At 38.2% G+C, this 20768-nt stretch overlaps 1 protein-coding gene across 2 annotated transcripts in view; it reads right to left on the reverse strand.

Moving 5' to 3' along the window:
* The window catches only part of CPQ (carboxypeptidase Q), a 358351-nt gene that overhangs the window by 153106 nt on the left and 184477 nt on the right, over positions 1-20768 (reverse strand). For both annotated transcript variants that reach the window (XM_032858649.1, XM_032858650.1), the window contains exon 4: positions 6839-6950. In XM_032858649.1, coding sequence (XP_032714540.1) covers positions 6839-6950 — 112 coding nt within the window. The remainder of the gene's footprint in view (positions 1-6838; positions 6951-20768) is intronic.

Raw genomic sequence — 20768 nt, forward strand, 5'->3', positions numbered from 1 at the left:
AAGGGGCCCCTGAGAATCACCTCTCTCAGCATTCATCTGCCATCCCTCCAGGCTCTTTGTCAGACAGGAAGGAGTTGCTCACAGTCTGCATGCCACTGGGCCTGGGTCTTGTCTATTTCTACAGAGAAATGGTATATTCTAACTAACCGATTAAATAGTAACAGCAATACTCATGCCAGCCTTGGGCTCTGAAATGACTACAGAAGCTCCCACACCACAACCAAACTAAAAAGCAGAAGAACTTCTAAGTGATTCATTTTACTTCATCTCATGGACATATTTAGAAGATCAGTCTACACAGTTTGTCTTTTTACACATGCTAGTGAAAATGTCTATGTCAGCTGATGAGGTGTAAAGACGCCAGTACTTTAGTGAAACTTATAAATGTGATTAAACCTCAGGAAAACTCAGCAATTCCCAACTGAAAAAATATGTATCTGCTACATGTCTTCTGGTAAAGCCAGACATGCCCCTAGAGTAAATACATATCTGAATAAAAAAATGAGAAGATCATCCTCAAAAAACCATGAGAAGAGACCACAAATGCCAGTAAAGCTACTTTTAGAAGAGAAAGAAAGAAAGAAAGAAAGAAAGAAAGAAAGAAAAGAAAGAAGAGTAAACATATTCTTAGAGTCCAATTCTTCTACTGTTCCAGGTATTTGTCTCATTAAATACAATTATAAAAAGTCAAGACCAAAATTTATTCAGAAAAATAAAAGCAAACTACCAACTACACATTAAAATTCAAATTAATAAAGATGAAATTTAATGTTGGGAGAAAATATATTTTTTAAGACTTAAAACAAGTTAATTTCTTAGTTCCACAGCAGATATATTATTCCCCAAAGGTACTGAGGACCAGTAATTTTAAGAGGATACCTTTCCCAGGGCTATCAGTCTCCCTTCCTGTGTTCACAAAATAATTGTGGAGAAAGAGCATCCAAAGGGAGAGTAGGGAGAATTTTGGCATATTTTAGGACAAAAATTCTTCTAGAAAAGAAAAATGCTACCAAATTCTGATTCCTTTGGGGCCACGGAAAAATCTGGTAGAGAGCCCTTAGCATATGTCAAACATTTCTGATAATACTACTTTGATTTAAATAAAACAGCCTCAGATAGCATGGATAAGAGGATAGCTGTTGGGCAAAGTTTGCACATGGGTACAAATGCACTTCAAGAAGAAATATAAGAATAATCTCTACCATGCCAACTAAGAAAGCACTGAATGGTTCCATCTTGTCCATATTCTGGCAACCACAAGACCCCAATTATAGCCTAGAAAATCTAGAATGAAAACAAATCCAAGGCTCTTTGCACTCAGTTCTATAAAGTATACACGTGTATTTTCGGTTCTTCTTCAGCTCTGTCAACACCAGTAATGCCCCTAGTAATACCCAAAGCATACTCTATCCACTAATGTGTACACTCTCCCAATAAATATTTTTTGATGAATCAAGAAATTACCAAGAGGGAGTTTCCTAAAATTATTTGATTATCAGATGCTTTTTTTCCCTATATAATATCTCATCATCCTGAGGATAAGCTTCCTGGAAACAGACTGGGTGCTCTGTTCCAGTAAAAGAGTATTACAAAATACATACAGGTAAGGGGTCAGGCTGCCTGGATTTAACTTTTTTAATATGATAGCTGTGTGATCTTGGGCAGGGTACTTAGCTTTTTTCTGCTTCAGTTTTCTCTTCTATAAAATAGATAGAAGAAGTATCTTCACAGCTTGGAGTTGTCAAGAAGGAAACAGAGTATGTGCATAGTGGAGTGCTTAGCATAATGTCCACGATATAGTAATATTCTGTAAACATTAGCTTTTAGAACTGTTATACTCAGTGGTATGGCTAAGCCCGGGGTGGTGGGGAGGACCTTTCCAAGTGGGATTGTCTTTTCTAGTCCGGGCCAGTGCCAAGCCAGCTTCAGGGCTCTAGCTGTCTCTAGCTCTACCTCTTAGGTGTCCATTTTATTGGGAGTTTTTCATTTCCCTTGCTCCATTATTCCGGATTGAACTTCTGGGACTTTTCCAAGGGAGGCTTGACTGAGGAGAAGGAAATCCTCTTCCTGGATGGATGCCTCCCTCTAAGAGAGAATCCACTGCATTCGAGGTGGTGCCTGAAGCTCTAACTGCACCAGAGCTTTGGCATGCATGTGGCTATGTACCCTTGTGGACTTCTGGGCCTGGAGGGCTTCGTGACTCCTGCATAACTCTTCCTACTTCCCGCTTCTGCCCTGTTGTTCCTGTTGACGCAATGTTCATGACAATGGCCATGCCAAGAATCATTCCTTTGGCTTTTGAGGTTTTTTTTTTTTTTCTTGATTACTCAAATAATACTTTCTTATTATAAAAAAGTAATATTATATAAAAATATTAAATAAAAAGTATACATTTCCTGTAGTTTTACAAATCCTCACTTCCCCTACAGTCCCAAGATTGTTATTGTCAAAAATTATCTCCTTGTTTTTAATGATGTGAAGGACTAGAGGCTCCACACTCTGCTAGGAAGTCTTCATTGTGCCCCCTTTGCTTCAGGAATTTGTATTTATCCTTAGAAAAGAAAGCTTCAGTATTGCCTTTGTGAAGATGCCCTGATCCAGCCACACCGTCCTCATCCCTCCTTTCACTAGGTGCCCAAAGTCATTTGTACATATTTCAATTAAAGAACATATTTCAACTAAAGAATGGTAATTTTTTAATTCAATGTCTCCCCCACTTCAAGGATTTTGGTGACTGTGTCTATTCCTCTTTGGTACAAGGCACCTGGAACACTGACATGCAATCCAGTGCATGATAAAAATTTGCTGAATGAATGAGTAAAGGGATATATAAAACATATATTTTTCTAACACATGGACTTTTGAGGCCTATAATAATCACAATTAAGACACTCAGGTTTAAATTTCTCTAGTAAGATGTTTCACATATATTCCATATTTCAACAACTAAGTCATGCTATTAATTCTGATTTTCTTCCTTTGTGTAGGCTCCAAAACTCAAAATTCTAGCTTCACAGAAAATGGTAAAATTGGAAGAATTTGGGGATGGATGGTAGTTTATTTTTCAAGTGCCAAATGAACATTTTGAAGCATAGCATCTTTGGCCATAGGCTTTGTTCACTGACACCAGAACATTCCAGGAAATGACATTTCAAATAAACAGTTTTGAGTCCAGTAAACCACAAACACAAAGATGTTTTCAATAGCACTTCACAGCAAATAGCCTTCTGTTGACAGTTACTCAGGAATGACTGATAATATTTGCAAAGCACAAATAACTCTTCTGTTAGATTAATTGGATATAGTTTTAGCTGATGGCCTGGACAAAAGAGTGTTTCCATTAGAATAGTAAAAGAAAAGAACAAAGGAGAAGAGAGAAGAAGGATGAATCTTAGAATTATATTCCTAAATATCAGAAATCCTCTCTGGACCAGCATCAAATTCATGAGCCTCACTAAGGGACTTGGACATGCAGGCTGCATGACATGTTGTCCACGGAACATCAGCCAAAAGGAGTTACTTTTCTTGGAAAAAAGATCGCAATGGAGCTTTCATATTTCACCACTTAAACAGTTTGGGCTTAATACAATTAAGTGATATAATTATGAACCCATTTCCCAAAGTCCTATTTCTTGTTCAAGCGTATCAGTAATTTCCAAATAGAACTCGTATGTCACGTGTTGGACCTAGCTCTTCGCATTAAAACACATAGGCAATCTACAAATAGAAATCCCCAATCTAATTTTGACTTTAGAATTAAAGAAAGAGTAAGACTCAATGGGTACAAACACAGGAAGTGAGGTACAAAGTGGAGACTGGGCATTTGACCTAAGCCAGAAGTGGAGGCAGGACGTGACAAGGAGAAATTCAGATGCCTCAAAATGAAAGTTGAAAAAAGTGAAGGGGTCACTGGATTTCCATCATATAAGAGATAGTAGCTTAAATAGTAAAGTGAAAGCATTTACCATAGCAGCTGGACCTAGAGTTACGTCAGTGTAACTAACATATTAAGTGAAGAAGCAATATAATTACTAATAGGGGTGGGGGTAAAAAAATTACCATTCTCCCTTACATAAAAAATAGGTACTGTGAGAGTCAGGCTTACTATATAATAAAAAGTTAACATTTATTGAGTACTTGGGTTGGGTCAGGCACTGTTCTAAGTACATTAGAATAGACTATTTAATTTTCAAAGCAATTCTATGAGATAGAAACTATTATTGTCCCAATTTAACAGATGAGAAAACTGAGGCACAGAAAGGCAAAGGTCACATGCTTAATTAGTAAGATGCAGGGCTGGGATATGAACTCAGGCAGTCTGGCTCCAGAGTTCTATACATTTTTAACAGTATGCCATGTTGCCTCTCAACACCATCTCAAAAGAATATTACTCTTTGGGGCACCTGGGTGGCTCAGTATGTTAAGCGTCCTCTTGGTTTCAGCTCAGGTCCATGGTCTCAGGGTCGTGAGATGGAGGCCCAACTTGGGCTCTGTGCTCAACAGGGAGTCTGCTTGAGATTCTCTCATTCTCCTCCTTCCTCTCTCTCTCTGTCCCTCCTGCCATTTGTTCTTTCTCTCTCAAGTAAATAAATAAATATTTAAAACAAAGGAAATACTACTCTTTATTTCAGTTTTATTCATATGTTTATATAGGTCTTCAGAAATCTATAGGAGAGCTAAGTCCTGAATTGAAGGAGACTAGTTACTAGCTATCAAAAGCAACAGAAGTCGGTGTTAGAAAAAGATATGCAATTCACCTTTGCATGGTGTTACATTTATCTATGCAATTGAATCCAACTCAGTTAACAATGATTTAGGGTCTCATGCTGAGTACCAAAAAAGTAAGATTCAAAGCCTAGAGAAGACACCACTTTTATTCCCATCTAGAGCAGATAAAATACTCTAGAAGCTTACCGTTAAAAGAGATGAAGAAAGTGAAGAACAGAGAGTTCAAATGACCTGCCCGATGCCAAAAAAGGAGTTTGAGGCACAGAGGGACACAAACTCCAAATCAGATGGGTCCGGTTCTCTTGTTACTCTACCACTGTTTCTAATCAAGCTGGCTGAACACATCACAATAAAATTAACTTCCTAAATGCGTATCTGGGCCCTAAAAGGAAGAAAATGTTTGATATCTGCCTGGCTCATGTCTGGAACACACTTCATTCTGGAATGAACAGATTACCAAGGGAGTATTTTTAAAGGAAGGAGGAGAGGACTTACATATAAGGTCTCACTGATCTTCTCTGAAGAATGTATGTTTTAAAAGGGTTTTAATTGCTGGGCAATTCATCTCTCTCAAACCTCACCCAATTCTAAAACCAGACCTTGACATTAGACGCATACTGGCACCCATATGAACAGGTACCTGTATATGTTTCAACACTATTCTACGGGTCTTAAGAAGAGAAGACATGCTTTAAACCTTTTTGTATGTCCAGCTTTTACAAACTACCTTCACACAGTGGGTGCTCAGTATGGAAGTGATGTCAAAAGTTCGAGTACCTTCAATGTAAGGTTTCCAATGAGCTTGTTTTCTTTCCCCCAAAAATGGCCCTGTATCAGGTCTTTTAGTGATTTTCATCAGATCATTTCAGTGGACCAATTTTATGCATTCTTCCACCACCAGCCCTGACCTGCCAAGGGACATTTGGCAATGTCTGGAGACATTTTTGGTTGTTATAGCTTGAGGGAGATGGTACTTACTGCCATCCAGCATATAAAGGCCACGATGCTGCTAAACATCCTACATGAGACAGACCCCACAATACAGAACTATGTAGCCCCAAATGTCAGTATTCCCAGGTTAAGAGACACCAGCCTATTTAAAAGGAAAAAAAGCACAACCACCTTTCTATCTTACCAGTTTTAAAACACAACTAAAACATAAATCAAAATGGTACACCAAAGATTTGCCCCAAGCAAGACCATGTTGGGAATCTATTGTTAACATGACCAATCATTTAATGGGCTTATTTATAGGATTAGAAGGGTTCATTAAAAACAAGAAGAAATGCATGAATTTAAACACATACGTGTTTAACTAAGCAATGGAAAGCCTTCACCAAAGAGGATGTTCTTATCTTTACTGTATCTGAAGCATAGTTGCAACATAAAACCTTCTACTCATGAGGCATTTCACGGCCAGACTGCTCGGACTCAGACGTGGGACTTCGACTTCAGATTGTTTCATTATTTCTAACCTCATTCAAAATCTGCCCTTTTGATCAGCACACAAAGAGGAAATGTATGTTTTTTATTTTTAAAGAGGGTCATCAAAAACCACTTTCACTATTAGTGCCTGTCCTTTTTATGCCTGTCCATCTTTCTCATGTCTAGGTTCACCTGGAAGTTCCAATCTTCAGCCTGGGTTCCTTATTGTGGGTAAGAGGATCAAGCCTTCAGTCCCATGTTGCTCTCTCTGACTTCTGCCATGGAAAGACAGCTGCAGTAAAGCTATCTTAACAGCCAGATAATGTCTTTAAGATGAACAAGGAAAAGGAGGCAGGGGGAGCTGCTGACTTTTCTTTGCACTTGGTCATAGTTTCCTTACATAGTCTCTAGCTGATGTGGTTACATTTGCTACAGTTTTATTTGCTTGTTCATTTTCCCTAGCGGCTGATCACATTTGATACTTTGGATGTCTGGCATACACTTGAATAAAAATTTCTTTTTTTAAGGGGACAAATTCCTTCCTTCCTGAGAATCAACTGACAAAAAACATACAGACTCTTTGAACATATCACAGTAACTTATCTGTTCAGCATTTTGTGTGTTGAGTTAAACATGTCACTACTGAAATCCTTACACATTGGTTAACGACTTTCTAAATATTTACCAAGATCTTTAATAAGCGAGAGTGCTTCCCATGATATAAAGGCTCCACCGCCATCATCCATGGCGCCCTGCCCAACGTCCCAGCTGTCCAGATGTCCACTGACCAGTACAACCTAGAATAATAAAAAGAGAAAAAATAAAACTAAGCAGAAATGACATCAAAGAGGAAGCATTCACAGTCATTCCAAATACAGACCTAAAACTTTTATATTTTTTCTATTTTTACATCTTAAAAGATCTGTGTCGTTACCAGTGGAAAATCTGGTAGAAGGCATTACAGAAGGGGTGGAAGGTCATTCTGATAATAATAAAAAATCTCACCTTGTACTTCTCTTTATTAATATAACTTTGAATACTAAAGTAAAATGTTTTATTACTGACCAATGTTTGACAATTTTATTACATGGCTTAAAACATAAATGACATAAAATGGAGCTCAAAGTTTCAACCTCATTCTCAGCTGCCCCAAATTCTAGCAAACATATAGTAAACATGTACTGGATTGAATTCAAATGAAAAAGTGAGAACAATAATTAAGTTTTTAAACAAATGATCATGCTTTGTGTATTATAAATCACTTTGCTGTTGAATAACTATACTGGAGTTACTACCTAGAGTCTAAACAAAGAGCTTTTTAAAAAACGTTCCATTTACAATAGCGTTAAGTAAGTCTACAGATTGGATTATAAATTTTAAATCACCATAGGTTTAAATGTTTTTCAAGAATCATTAGTAATTCTTTCCAGGAAAATATAAAACACATTTCAATGAAACTAAACTTTATGAAAACATTTTAATTAAAGCAAGTAAAATGATTCTCAGTTAATGGGATACCCATATGCTAAAACTGTATCTTGACCTGTATTTCATACAATACGCAATACCAAATTGGATTAATTACAAATCTAAATAAAGATGTTAGAGGAAAGCATAGAACAGTTTTGTCAACTTGGAGTAGGCAAAGAGTTCTTAAACTGAACCCCAAAAGCACAAAGCATAAAAGAAAAAAATAATAAATCTAACTTTTAAAAAATGAGGAATGTCTGTTATCAAAAGACCCCAATACATGAGTGAAAAGGCAACCAAGATAATTCCAATACAAACACACACAAAAGGAACTATACCCAGGTTATATAAAGAATTCCTATCAAACAGAATTAAGAGAGAGCCAATTGATAAAAACATGGGCAAAAGACTTGAATGGACAATGCACAAAAAAAGATATACAAATACATATGAAAGGGTACTCAGGTTCACAATTATTAAGTAAATAAGAATTAAAGCACATTCAATATATATTCAGCAAAAGGACTGAAATTAAAAATGCAGAAAAGGGGGGCGCCTGGGTGGCTCAGTGGGTTAAAGCCTCTGCCTTCGGCTCAGGTCATGATCCCAGAGTCCTGGGATCGAGGCCCGCATCGGGCTCACTGCTCAGCAGGGAGCCTGCTTCCTCCTTTCTCTCTCTCTGCCTGCCTCTCTGCCTACTTGTGATCTCTGTCTGTTAAGTAAATAAATAAATAAAATCTTTAAAAAAAAATGCAGAAAAGGTCAAATATTGGTGAAGAGATGGAGTGACTAGAACTCTCACACATTGCTGCTGTGAGTGTACATGCTTACAACCACTCCAGAAAACTGGTTTATCTACTAAATCTGAACAAACACATGCCCAATGCCCCAACAGCTCCACTCCTATATATTTCCAACAGGAATGTATATGTATATATACTTTCACCAAAAGAGATGTACTAGAATTTTCAGAATGCCCCCATCCCCTTTCCCAAAAGGAAACTATTTAAATGCTTGTTAAACAGCAGAATGAATAAATTGTGTTATATTGATTAGTAGAACACTACACAGCCGTAAGAATGAACAAACACAATATATCATCAATGGAAATGAATCTCATAAACATAATGAAAAATGAAAGAAACCAGACAAAAAAATAATGTATCATGTATAATTTCATGGATATAAAATATAAAAACAATTAAAACAGGAGAATGAGTGAAAGGTGAGAAGAGTTAGTGACATGAAGGGGCTAATAAGGAGAGCTTCTGAGGTGCGGTCACTTCTGTTTTGTGATCTGGGTACCAGTTACACAGGTGTGCTCAGTTTGTAAAAAAGCTTACCTTGTTACACACTCAGGATCTGTGTACTTTCTCTGAGAATATTACACATCAATAAAAAGCTTTCAAAAGTTAAGCAGATTGATGTCTATGTACAACATGTAGTAAGCAAACCAAAGTTGAACTGATCTTGATGAATGAAATAAAAATGCCCCATGACTTTGGGAAAGCAGGATTTGGGTTCTGAAATATCAGAGTGACACTTGGTGCTGCCTGTTGCCCTGAGCAGCTGCAGGATCTCCCATTGAGTCTGTACACACACACACACACACACACACACACACAGCCCTGGCCTACATGACTTCACTATAGTCACAAACAAGTACAACGCCTTGTAACTAACAAGACTAACAAATGGCCATGTAATGAACCCAAATGGATTGTTTCTAAGGAAAAGAATAAAAAAAAGAAGAAAGAAGAAACCATGTTGCAATAGCAGGAATTTCTGATTCAGAAACTGGTGTAATCCCATGTGGGATGAACAAACCAATTAGTCAATGTTCTCACCATCCTCAGAGCCATTTTCCCAATGAAGCTAGAGTTACAGTGGATTAAAAGTATCAAAATCTGTTTTAATGAACTTTTTCCCAGTTAACACATAAGAGTAACTAAATCAAGGCAGTTATTATTTTATCCCTCAGAATAATTGATGTTATTTTATAATCACACATATTTATGTTTCCTAAAATGTCTCCATTGTCCAACCCAGAATTATTAGTTAAACAAATAATTAAAAGATGGGGAAAATGATTTTGGATGATGGGAAACTAAATGATATCCCATAAGATAAGGCTTTTGGCATAGTGCTAGAGAAGAATGGTTACAAACCACTTAGATCATGAGAGCTTATTTTAATATTTAATCAGAAAATATATTGGGGGCCACCCTGGGATAGCAGTTATGATTTTGAGACAATATGGGAGCATTTTTAATGAACCTGAGTATTCCTAATTGTAAGAGCTCTACTACCCTTAGAAAATAATAATGTCCAAGGTCTCCTTCCTTATTGCAGCCTCACAAAGGACAAATCAGTAAAGCATACAGACTCCCCATGCCTTATGTCAGGGTCAGGCAGAAATGAACACTGCCTAGAATACATTTGGATCTGACTTAGGAAAATGAAATAAAATGGACTACCTGGAAACACAGAAAGCTCCAGTTTTGTGAAAAAGAATCGCCTGATAAAAGAGGAATACACAGTCCCTTTCCTGCCTGTTACCTGACATGGGGCCCTTAGCACAGTGACATGGCCTAGAACCTTACCCATCTGAGCACTGCCCTCTGAGGCAGGCAGAGCACTGACCAATTCCCCACCCTTCACCTCCCTTTTCACCACCATGTCTTCAAAATGCGGTCAAGAGTAAAAATTATTAACACCATAGCAGCAGCAATAGTAGCCAAACCAAAACGGGAAGGAAAAGGGGAACTGTGATGATCTGAAATGAAGGTTGTTATTTGTGAGGCACACATGAGCCCTGACTACCAAAGACTCAGGCCTTGGGGTGGGGGTGAGGGCGGGAGGGGGAGAACCTAGCACAGTAGGGCAGAAACGCAGCCACACCTGCTACAATGAACAATTCGACTGGCAGTGGTTCACAAGCTCCTCCAGGCCAGCTGTGGGTCTGAGAGCAGAGATAAACCAAATCAAGGGTAGACAGAGAGCAGCCTCAAGGACAAGCCCCTTACTTCTTTGTTACTGGTGCACACAGAGACACTGAGTGCAAATAGATTTGCCTGATTCAAAGATGAGTAAGAACATAATCAAAATGGGACATATGAAGAATACGGCAGAACAAGAGAGAGAGAACAGCCTCAGAGCAACCACATTCTTATGAAAACAAGCTAATGCAAGATATTGGAGAAAATGTCACATCTTTGGCATTCACTGCAAGCATTTATTCAACAATTTGTATTGAGTTTCTATTACAGGTCAGAAATGCAATAATGAAAAAAATAACTAAGTATTCTATCTTAATGGTATTATTATTCTGGTAAAGGGGATGGACAATAAATAAATACAATATAATGGCAGTTTTAAGTGTTATAAAGGAAAAAAAAAAAACAGGACAAAGGAAGAGAACAGAGAGTGGTGGTGACAGGGAGAGGAAAAATCGTCTGCTTCCTCTTCAACTGGACCGCGGCAGGAGAATTCTGTACCCACCCTAACAGTGAGAGAAATCTAGATAATCTACAAAATCATCACTTTTCAAGGCTCATCAGAGATCTGATTGTGATTCAGCCAGAGGAGCTGAATTCCAGAGGATAACAAGCTCATCCAAGGAGAGATGGGATACATGAACTGCTTGGCCTTTTACAGGGACAGGAGGAAGAGTGACAGTGACAACAGATGGAGGTGACAGACAAAAACAGAAAAGAAGAAGACAAGGAAAATGTTAACAAATTCTGAAAAGGTGAATGTGAAAAGGTGAATTCTCACTAATGTGAGAATTTAGAATCCCTGAGAACTGCCCCTGTAAGGCGCCAGGTACCCAATTTTCTAGATCTCTTCCATTGGTCTCCATCAGGCGCTCCTAAGAATACTGGGAGCAGGCCAGACGCCCAGTGAGAGTTTGCCTCAATGGTGCAGGAGGGCAGAGAGACGATGACCAGATGCTGTTGGGAGGCAGGTGGCAAACATAAGCTGCCTCTGGGACCCTCTCTCATAGGAAGCAGAAGTCATTTGCCCCCCCGGGGAGAAGGAGAAACCGGTCCTCCAGGGCAGTCCCAGGCAAAGGGCAGTGGCTAAAGGGCAGGGGGTAGAAAACTGCACTCCCACTCTGTACTGACACTAGGAAAAACATGTATGTCTCCCGGGGCCGTCAGGAAACCTACTCATACCCACAATCATGCACTGATGTAGAGTTCTGCGGCCACAGGGTGAGGGGGCCATATGGCAGAGCCTGGTTCCCACAGGGGCTGGGGGAGAGCAGTAATGTTGAGAAAGCTCTACTCTTGACCTCAGGCACACAGAGGGGCAGGAGAACCAAGAAACTGCCCTGTCTCCACAGGGGGCCTGCAGTGAGTAGTAACAAGCACCTGAGTAACAGAGCTCAGGGAAGGGCAAGAGCCCAGAGAGGAAACACTGGCTGGGGTGCAGACACATGGAGCTGGCTGAAAGTTGATAAAGCGAGACACCGGGAAAACTTGTCCAGCAACCCAACCCCTACAGAGACTAAAAGCAGCACAGCAGCAACCCATACCAGACAAATGTGAGCACCCATACCAGACAAATGTGAAGTAGGTGAAACAATAAAATCCAAACCTAGCTCAGCTATGAAAGATGGACTCAACCACACTCATACTAATCGTTTGACAGAAGAAAAGGCATAATCACTTTTGGACTCACATACTGCTCACCTCAGGCTCTACTGTTTTCTTACATATGATATCCAGCATCCAGTCAAAATTATGAGGTATTAAATAAGCAAGAAATAAAATGATCCATTGTCAGGAAATACAGTATTCAATATAATACTGCATATCCAAATATAGCCCGGATATTTAAAATATCAGATAAGGTCTTGAAATTATGATTAATATGCGAAAAATCTAGTGGAAAAGATGGGGAATTTCTTCAGAGAGATGGAAACTATATTTAAAAAGTCAAATGGAGGGGTGCCTGGGTGGCTCAGTGGGGTAAAGCCTCTGCCTTTGGCCCGGGCCATGTTCCAGAGTCCCGGGATCGAGCCCCGCATCAGGCTCTCTGCTCAGCAGGGAGCCTGCCTCCCTTCCTCTCCCTCTGCCTGTCTCTCTGCCTACTTGCGATCTCTGTCTTTCAAATAAATAAATAAAATCTTTAAAAAGTCAAATGAAAATGAAAAATATAATTATGTATGTATGGATTAAATACTTAAATGAAGTAAAAAATTAAAACTTATGTAAGAAAAGAAAATCTTCACGTCTTTAGGGGAGGGGGAGGAGATCTTAAACAAAATATTAAAAATGCAAAGCATGAAGAAAAGATGCATAAAGTCAACTATAAAAAATGAAGACTTTGTGTTCCTCAAGAGAAATCACAGAATGAGAGGAGGTGCTACAAGTTGGGGGAAGATATTTATTATGCATATACCAAAAAGTGGCTTATATTAAAAATATATAAAGAATTCCTACTATTCAGCCAGAAAAGATGAGCAACCCAACAGGCAAATAGAAAAGAAGACATAAATAGGCATTTCACAGAAAAGAAATTATGAATGGACACCAAACATTTGAAAAGATGATCACCTTCATTATTTGTCAGGGAAACGGAAATTAAATCCTCAATAAAATCCCACTCTGCACCTTTATAAATGTAAAAAAAATCTAAATCTGACAATATGAATTCCTGGCAAGGAGGCTTAGCAAAAGGAATTCTCATTTAATACAGGTAGGAGTAGAAAATTGTTAAAACCCTTTAGGAAAACTATTAGGCACATCCTTTTAAAAGTTGAGCGTATGTGTATCACACACCCCAACAACTTCCCATAAGGTGCATATATTAGAGGAATTCCAGCACTTGAGCTCTTGGAGATGTGGGCCAAAATGGTCATACTGAAGCAAGCACAGGGTCTCAAACCAGAACCAAGCCAAATGTCCCTCAACAGTAGAATGGATAAATAAATTGTAGCACAGTCATACAATGGAATATTATAAAGTAGTGACAATGACCTACACCTGCATCTATCAAAATAAATGAATCTCAAAACAAAAAGCAAAACCAAAAGCGGAAACCACAAAAGAGAAGACTTTGATTCCATTATATAAACTTCAAAATTTGGCTGAACTAAAGAATATAATCTTTAGCAATGTATACAAATATAGTAATCATGAAGAAAAGCAAAGTAATGGAAAAGCAAAATCAGGATAGTTTTTATATCAGATGGGGATTGGGGTAGAGTGGAGGAGATGATCAGAAACATATATACACTGATGACTCGAATGGGCTTCTAAGACACTGCCATGTGTTCTTTCTCTGAAACTGAGTGGTGAGAACATGTGTAATCCTTTCATTGTCATTTTTTATGCTGTACACACATGTTAAATAAAGTCTTTTGCAAGTGCGGCATATTGAAGAATAGCAAGAGTTATCAGAGATGTACCTTTGAAGGCAGGGAGCTCAGATGGTTTCATAAGCGAGTTCAAACAAACATTACAGGTCACATATATCTCACTCTAATTCAGCTGTTGCAAAGCAAAGAAAAAATATGGAAAATGTCTGTATTTATTTACAATCATAATCTGGATTCTAAAACCTGAAAAAGATAGAATCCCCCTTAAAACCAACTAGAGATCAAAGATAAATGTAAAAATCAAAAGTACTTGTATTGAAAGTTGTGATAATGGCTTAATGGTCTCCAAATGCCCATAGTAAATGGAAATTATATATATACCAGATATACTAAAAAGGGCCACTACTGGCTCACACTTATCTTCTTGGCATGCTTAGTTTTTAACATTTTGCATTTTAAATTGTGAGTTGTATAGGTGTATATCTAAACCTGACTTTCGTTCTTATTGATTGATCCTTAATAAACAACGTGCCCACTTAACTATGAAGCATGCTTCATTTTACAATGAATGTTTCGCTCAAAAACCAGAAAGACAACTTCTCAGTGTTTTTATTTTTTTGATTTTGTGATGTTTTGCTTTGCTTGTAGCTCCTTCATTGTCTTGGTCTCATTTTATTTGGTGTATTTTAAGAGGTAGTGGGAGGAGTATCAGGGTTGCAAAGTTCATGGCCTGGTACATTGCCAGACGCAGGAAATCTCCAATCCAATTTTCAACAACAAAAATCATTAGATAGTTGAAAAATGACCTACCAAAAAAAAGAGGAGGAAAAACCCTGTCATTATTTGGCTTTAGAGAAGAAGCCAAGAAGTGATTTAATAATGGGCTTCAGCTATGACGGGCCCATCTGTGGAGGGTATGAGCAGCAAAAGGTACAACAAAGGAACCAGTTCTGAGTTGCAGCAGTGACCGTGACGGTCGTAGACAAGATCAAGAATTTTCTGATGGAAGGCTTTTGTAGAAGTTAAAAAAAAATGGCTAACAGGGAAAAGGTTATGGAAAACTTCATTCCTGGGAGGATTTCTAAGACAGGATACATTCTTAGGTCTTACATGGAAAGCTAACTACAAAGAGATAAAATCTTTCAAGATTCCACCTAGTCCAATATTCCATGTCGGTTCTCAAGAATTCTACTTCTATTCTAACCACTTTAAAGTGAGAAACTGGCCTTTGAAAAGTCTCCATAACCTCAACAGACTTTTCCCTGAACATCTCCTAGATCTCTGCCAAGGTCTTCCCACAATTTAGAATCTGAACACAGGTGGGCAGGCACTTCTCAAGAAATCTATGTTTTCATAATCCCTGCCAGAGACAAAGCCTTGGCTTTCAGAGGACGGTTGCTGAATGTATTGTGCTAATGCCCAACACAGATAAAAGAGACTATGTTTGAATGAATATTGTCCTCCCTAATGAACAGACTAGGTGGTCTATGAATAAAGCTAGGCTCCTGACACACAGGGTGTGTTCAGAGGCAAAACAGCAAACATCTGAGCTCCTTTTGAATTAATTTATATTCAAGCTTTATTTAGTGAAACTGTGGGTGTTGATTGCTTACAGGATACAGACTTCTTTCACAAGAAAATGAACCACCTGTCCAATGCTCTCTCACCACCACAGCTACTCTTGAAAGAAGCTCTTTCTATTCCTTGAGTGTCCCTTCTTACATGTGCAGGGCACTCAGATTGGCTTCATAAAAGAAAGATTATGCCTGTTCCTAGTTGAATAGTCCAAGCACATTGCTGATATCTGAAAACAGGACAAGGAGGACCTAATTTATTTGTGACTCAACCACGGCTTAGGTAGATTTATAAATGTGATTGCAGGGTACTTGGAAGAAATGGCTGAAACTGATTCAAGATTGACTTGTGGATCAGACACAGAAGAGAGTGTCTATGGAAGGAAATCATTCTGATTAAGTGAAGGTAAATGGGTTTCATCCAGAAGTCATGATGGCTGCAAATGGAGATAGTCTTTTTCTTTTTTTTTTAAATTTTATTTATTTATTTGAGAGAGAGACAGTGAGAGAGAGCATGAGCAAGGAGAAGATCAGAGGGAGAAGCAGACTCCCCATGGAGCTGGGAGCCCAATGTGGGACTCGATCCCGGGACTCCGGGATCATGACCTGAGCCGAAGGCAGTCTTCCAACCAACTGAGCCACCCAGGCGTCCCTGGAGATAATCTTTTAAGTGAAAGAACGGTGTTCCTGAATCCCAAGCAACCACAGAGTAAGTTGTCTCACTTGAGAGGATGGGAAGAGCAGAAAAGTTGAATGGCAACACTGTACTTGAACTTCCTCAAGGGAGGAAAGGGAGGCAGAGATTAGGCAATTTCTATTTCAAGAGTGATCACCTTTCCCATGGTCAAATCCAACTATGGTACAAGGCACAGCTATAACTTCTCTATTCTGACAGCCATTCACCCACCAGTATGTTCTAGGCTTTTGTTAGACATGATGCATAAGACTAAAAAATAAAAAATAGAAGCATTTGGTACTTTGGTACCAAATTTTCATTTTTCAGTTGAGACAAGCTAATAGAGGTATCATCATTATAGAAAATGGGGACCAAGTTGTTGCCGAAGAAGTGAAGTGAAGTGAAGTGAAGGGAAGAAAAGAAAGGAAAGGAAAGGAAAGGAAAGGAAAGGAAAGGAAAGGAAAGGAAAGGAAAGGAAGGGGGAAAAAGGAAAAAGGAAAAGAAAAAAAAAGGAAAAGAAAAGGGAGGGGAGGGAGTACGGAAGGGAGGGAAAAAGAAACTTTCTGAGTTGATTTTTTTTTTGCCATTTAGGTTTACAAACTAAAGGATTCTTTTTGTCCCCTAATGTTTTATAAAATCTTGGAAGCCTATGTAACTTAGAGTGCTGTTTTTGATGTTTGTTTGTCTATTGATTGTGGAAAGTTTCTCAATTCTTTAACCTTATGTGATCTTCTGAACGTTGTCGACAGAAGTCAGGTTTGCAAGATCAGCTGAAAGCTTCTGTCTACACAATATTCTGTGGCCTCCAGCTCTGGACCTATTTGATGAACCATGAAAAGAAACTGAATAACCGACCTGGGGTTCCTAACCAAATGAGTACTGTCACATTGAAAAGCACACTGAGGCGATACAATAAATTCCTCTTCTACCACCAGTTCCCATAAAGAGAAAGACAAATTAGCAAGGGTTAGTAAACAGATTGACTTCTGTGAAGTTTTTCCTTAGTAGAAAGAACTTTTGTTTGAGGATAGGGTATTTTTAGTTACTTTGTGAATAATTAGGAAAGGAAGGAGGGAGGGAGGCTGTCTGGGAGGGAGAAAACGAAGCAAAATTATAACTGGCACAAAAAAGAGGAGATGAGGTGGAAGACAGATTAGAAGGCAAAATGACTGCAAAGAAGCTTTGGCAAGGCAGGGAAAGAAAAGAGAAAGTAAATCCAGGTCAAGACAGGAACCCAGGCTTGTGTCCAGGTGCTGAGGCTCACATGACAAAATTAAGAGAAATCGTTCCACCTAGTGCTGATGTGCGTTAGCTTGACATCTCCATGGGTGTGGCTAAGACAAGGTAAACTGAGGAGTGGGAAAGAGGCTTTGAGAAATGCTAATCTGCCATGATAGCCTGTGTATTTTAAATCACAGTTACCTAAATTATTTCTACCTCAAACATCCAAGTTATTTTGTTAGCTTCTGCCTGCCAGGTCCTGGAGCAGGTAGTGGGGAGTCAGAAGTCAACCATCCCAAGTCCAAGACTTTGGCAGCGAACTCTGGGATAGCTGTATAGCTTCTAATGATGTCAGCCCCTGAAGACAACTTTAATTTTGATGTATAAATTATAGCTTAAATAAAAGGCAAATAATGTTATAGATGCTCCTAATAGAGGACTTTTCAGTGATCTATTTTTACCTTCAGGACAGGATGTCAAGAAACCAGGCCTACTTTGAAAGATTCCATGTCTGTACAGGCAGCAAGCTTACTGTCCAAACACAGTGCTTCTGGTCTTTAGAACTGTCATCATTTTTGAGCTCATACACTCTCAGCCAAGTTCCTTTAGTTAATAATCTCTGCATTCACACTCTAGGAACATGCCAAATTTCCATTGGTATACCTTGTTTTGGGCAGCAGCAAATACTGAACATTTTATTTTCTTGTATCTTTGTGCAAAAGAATACTATTTTGCCCATTAACTCTGATTTGGTCTTATTTTTTATTGGAATTTTCATGTCCAGAAAAAAAAAACATAATAGTTTTTTTTTAAACTAGTATTATACAATATAAATGTTAGGAGAGACAGAGAAAGTGCATGTTGTATATATTTACCCAAAATGAAAAACTCTTCCTTTCCACTTAAAATATAATAAATTGAAACTTACCTTCAATATTCACAGTCAAATAACATACGTAATGAAGAAAAGAAGTAATAATTTTAGTCTCACAAGACTCAAAAGCCATTAAAGTCTAAAAAGCTGATTAACCTCCTAATATTTGTACACCACAAATCAAAACAAATAATCCAAAAGTGATTTTTTCCTAAGTCCAAACTAACTTGAACCATGGTTATGCTTTGCACAACACAGAGACTTCTCTTCTACCCTCTTAAAAGTGAACTTCAAGTATAAGGAATAGAAGCAGCCTCAATGTCATAATTTTTGGTAATGGCAGACCTATTGGACAGAAAGGGATAAAAATTGACCCTAGGGACTCAGAGCCCATGAGGAATGACTATTTAAAAAAAATAATGAGAATACAGGGTAATTTTCAGAATATAACAGAGACCACAAAGGATAATGAATAGCATAGCGTTCTTCTTTCCAAAATGCAATTAATTGAAATGAAAGAATCATGATAAAAGAATGCTCAGTGGATGTTGTGACATTATTGTCACACTGCAGACTTAGATTTTTCAATGTCAACACTTACGAGATTATATCTATATTCTCCTAAATATTTTGGCTTGTCACGAGTTTATATTCTCATCAATTACATGCTGGTTGCAGCCATGTGTTTTGAATAATTGATCATATACCTTGGGAAAAGAAAGGAAGGAAGGAAAAAAGGGAGGGAGGGAGACTCTTTCCCTTCAATTGTGCATTTTCTAAAGAAACAAAAATACTAATAAAAAGAGATGTTTATTAATTTAACTTGTATTTTATCAGCACAAACAGTATATTTTAATAGACTATAAAATTAGAGCAAGATTAAAAGAAATACAAAGTACTGTTCTCATGAAGTTATATTTGTCATAAGTGTTAGCACTTGTTTAACTTAAGTCAGCCCTGGTACAATCTCATACAATATTTTCTTCAATACCTTGGAGATATACTTATGAATTTTAAAATGATAAAAATATAGGATGAATCATCAATATGTTCGACCAAATAATCAAGATCCTAAAATGTCATCCTGAAGCAGAAATAACAGCTTATAGCCAACAAGATAATTCAGCAGGGATAAATATGAAGGTGTACCCTGTACTTTGAGATGGTGGGTTAATGGTAGTTCATCTGGGGACAATCAGAAAATTCAGGTGGGTCTAAGCATATTGAGTGGACAGTATGTCTCAACTATGGAAAGTATTAATGAAAGTTTAGAATCTGTTGATAGAAATATGGATTATTATGTAAAGTAATACTCCTACTTTAATTAATCAATTACATATTCCTCTCTTTTTTTTGGTCAGCCAGATACCTATGGAGACCCTCCAGAAAACAGACTGTGGTTGGAGAAGAGCTGTCAGGATTTTGTAGTGTCTGGAAATAGCATTGTTTGAAGAGCAACTGCATATGTTACCCTGGGGGGAAAAGAAGGTTTCAAAGGGCTAGACGCTTCATCTATAGGAGAAGTGAACTTGTTCAAAAGGTATAACCAGGCCAGCAATTGGAGGGTGCATGCAGACAGATCTCAGCTCAGTAGAAGAATAAATCTGAGCAGTTCAACAAGGGAACAGGAGTCTGCAGAGGAGTAAGCTCTCAAGCAGTGTTCAAGCAGAAGTGGAAGGAACATCTGTCAGGTAAAGAATGGATACCCGACCTCACGTGGGAGTGGGCACTGAGCCAGATAACATCCAAAGGCACTGTCAGCTCTAAGATTCCATGATTCTAAAGGAAAAGAGGGCTTATCTTGGCCATTATTCAGTGAGAGCTGTTAATTATTTCTTGTGATACCAATATTTTTTCTACTCTAAATTTCTATTATTATGGTTTTTCTTCAACTGAACTCAGAATAAAATTATATTTTATTTATATTACTATATATTATAGTTATGTTACTAGTATTATTTATTCTTAAGGAACTATGACATACCAAAAAGAACTTTTTATGACTTAAAATTTGCCTTCTTAGTAAATGAAACAAGATGGGATTGGGAGGGAGACAAACCATAAGTGACTCTTAATCTCACAAAACAAACTGAGGGGTGATGGGGGGAGGGGGGTTGGGAGAGGGGGGTGTGTGGTTATGGACATTGGGGAGGGTATGTGCTATGGTGAGTGCTGTGAAGTGTGTAAACCTGGCGATTCACAGACCTGTACCCCTGGGGATAAAAATATATGTTTATAAAAAATTAATTAAAAAAAAATTTGCCTTCTTGAATTGGAGCCATGCTGCATCAACTTCTATTGGAACCTAGGGGCATACTGTGGGAGGCATAATAATTACAATCACTGTCAATATCAACCTTTAGGGGAGGACTCCACAGCCTGTAGTTTCCTTTGGAAATCCATGATGGACTGTCATTTCTTCATATGCATAATTATTCTCAAAGATATTTTTGTATTTTTTACATCCATGGG

The sequence above is a fragment of the Lontra canadensis genome, unplaced genomic scaffold, assembly GCF_010015895.1.
Source record: "Lontra canadensis isolate GAN:19392208 unplaced genomic scaffold, GSC_riverotter_1.0 scaffold15, whole genome shotgun sequence".
Classification (NCBI taxonomy): domain Eukaryota; kingdom Metazoa; phylum Chordata; class Mammalia; order Carnivora; family Mustelidae; genus Lontra; species Lontra canadensis.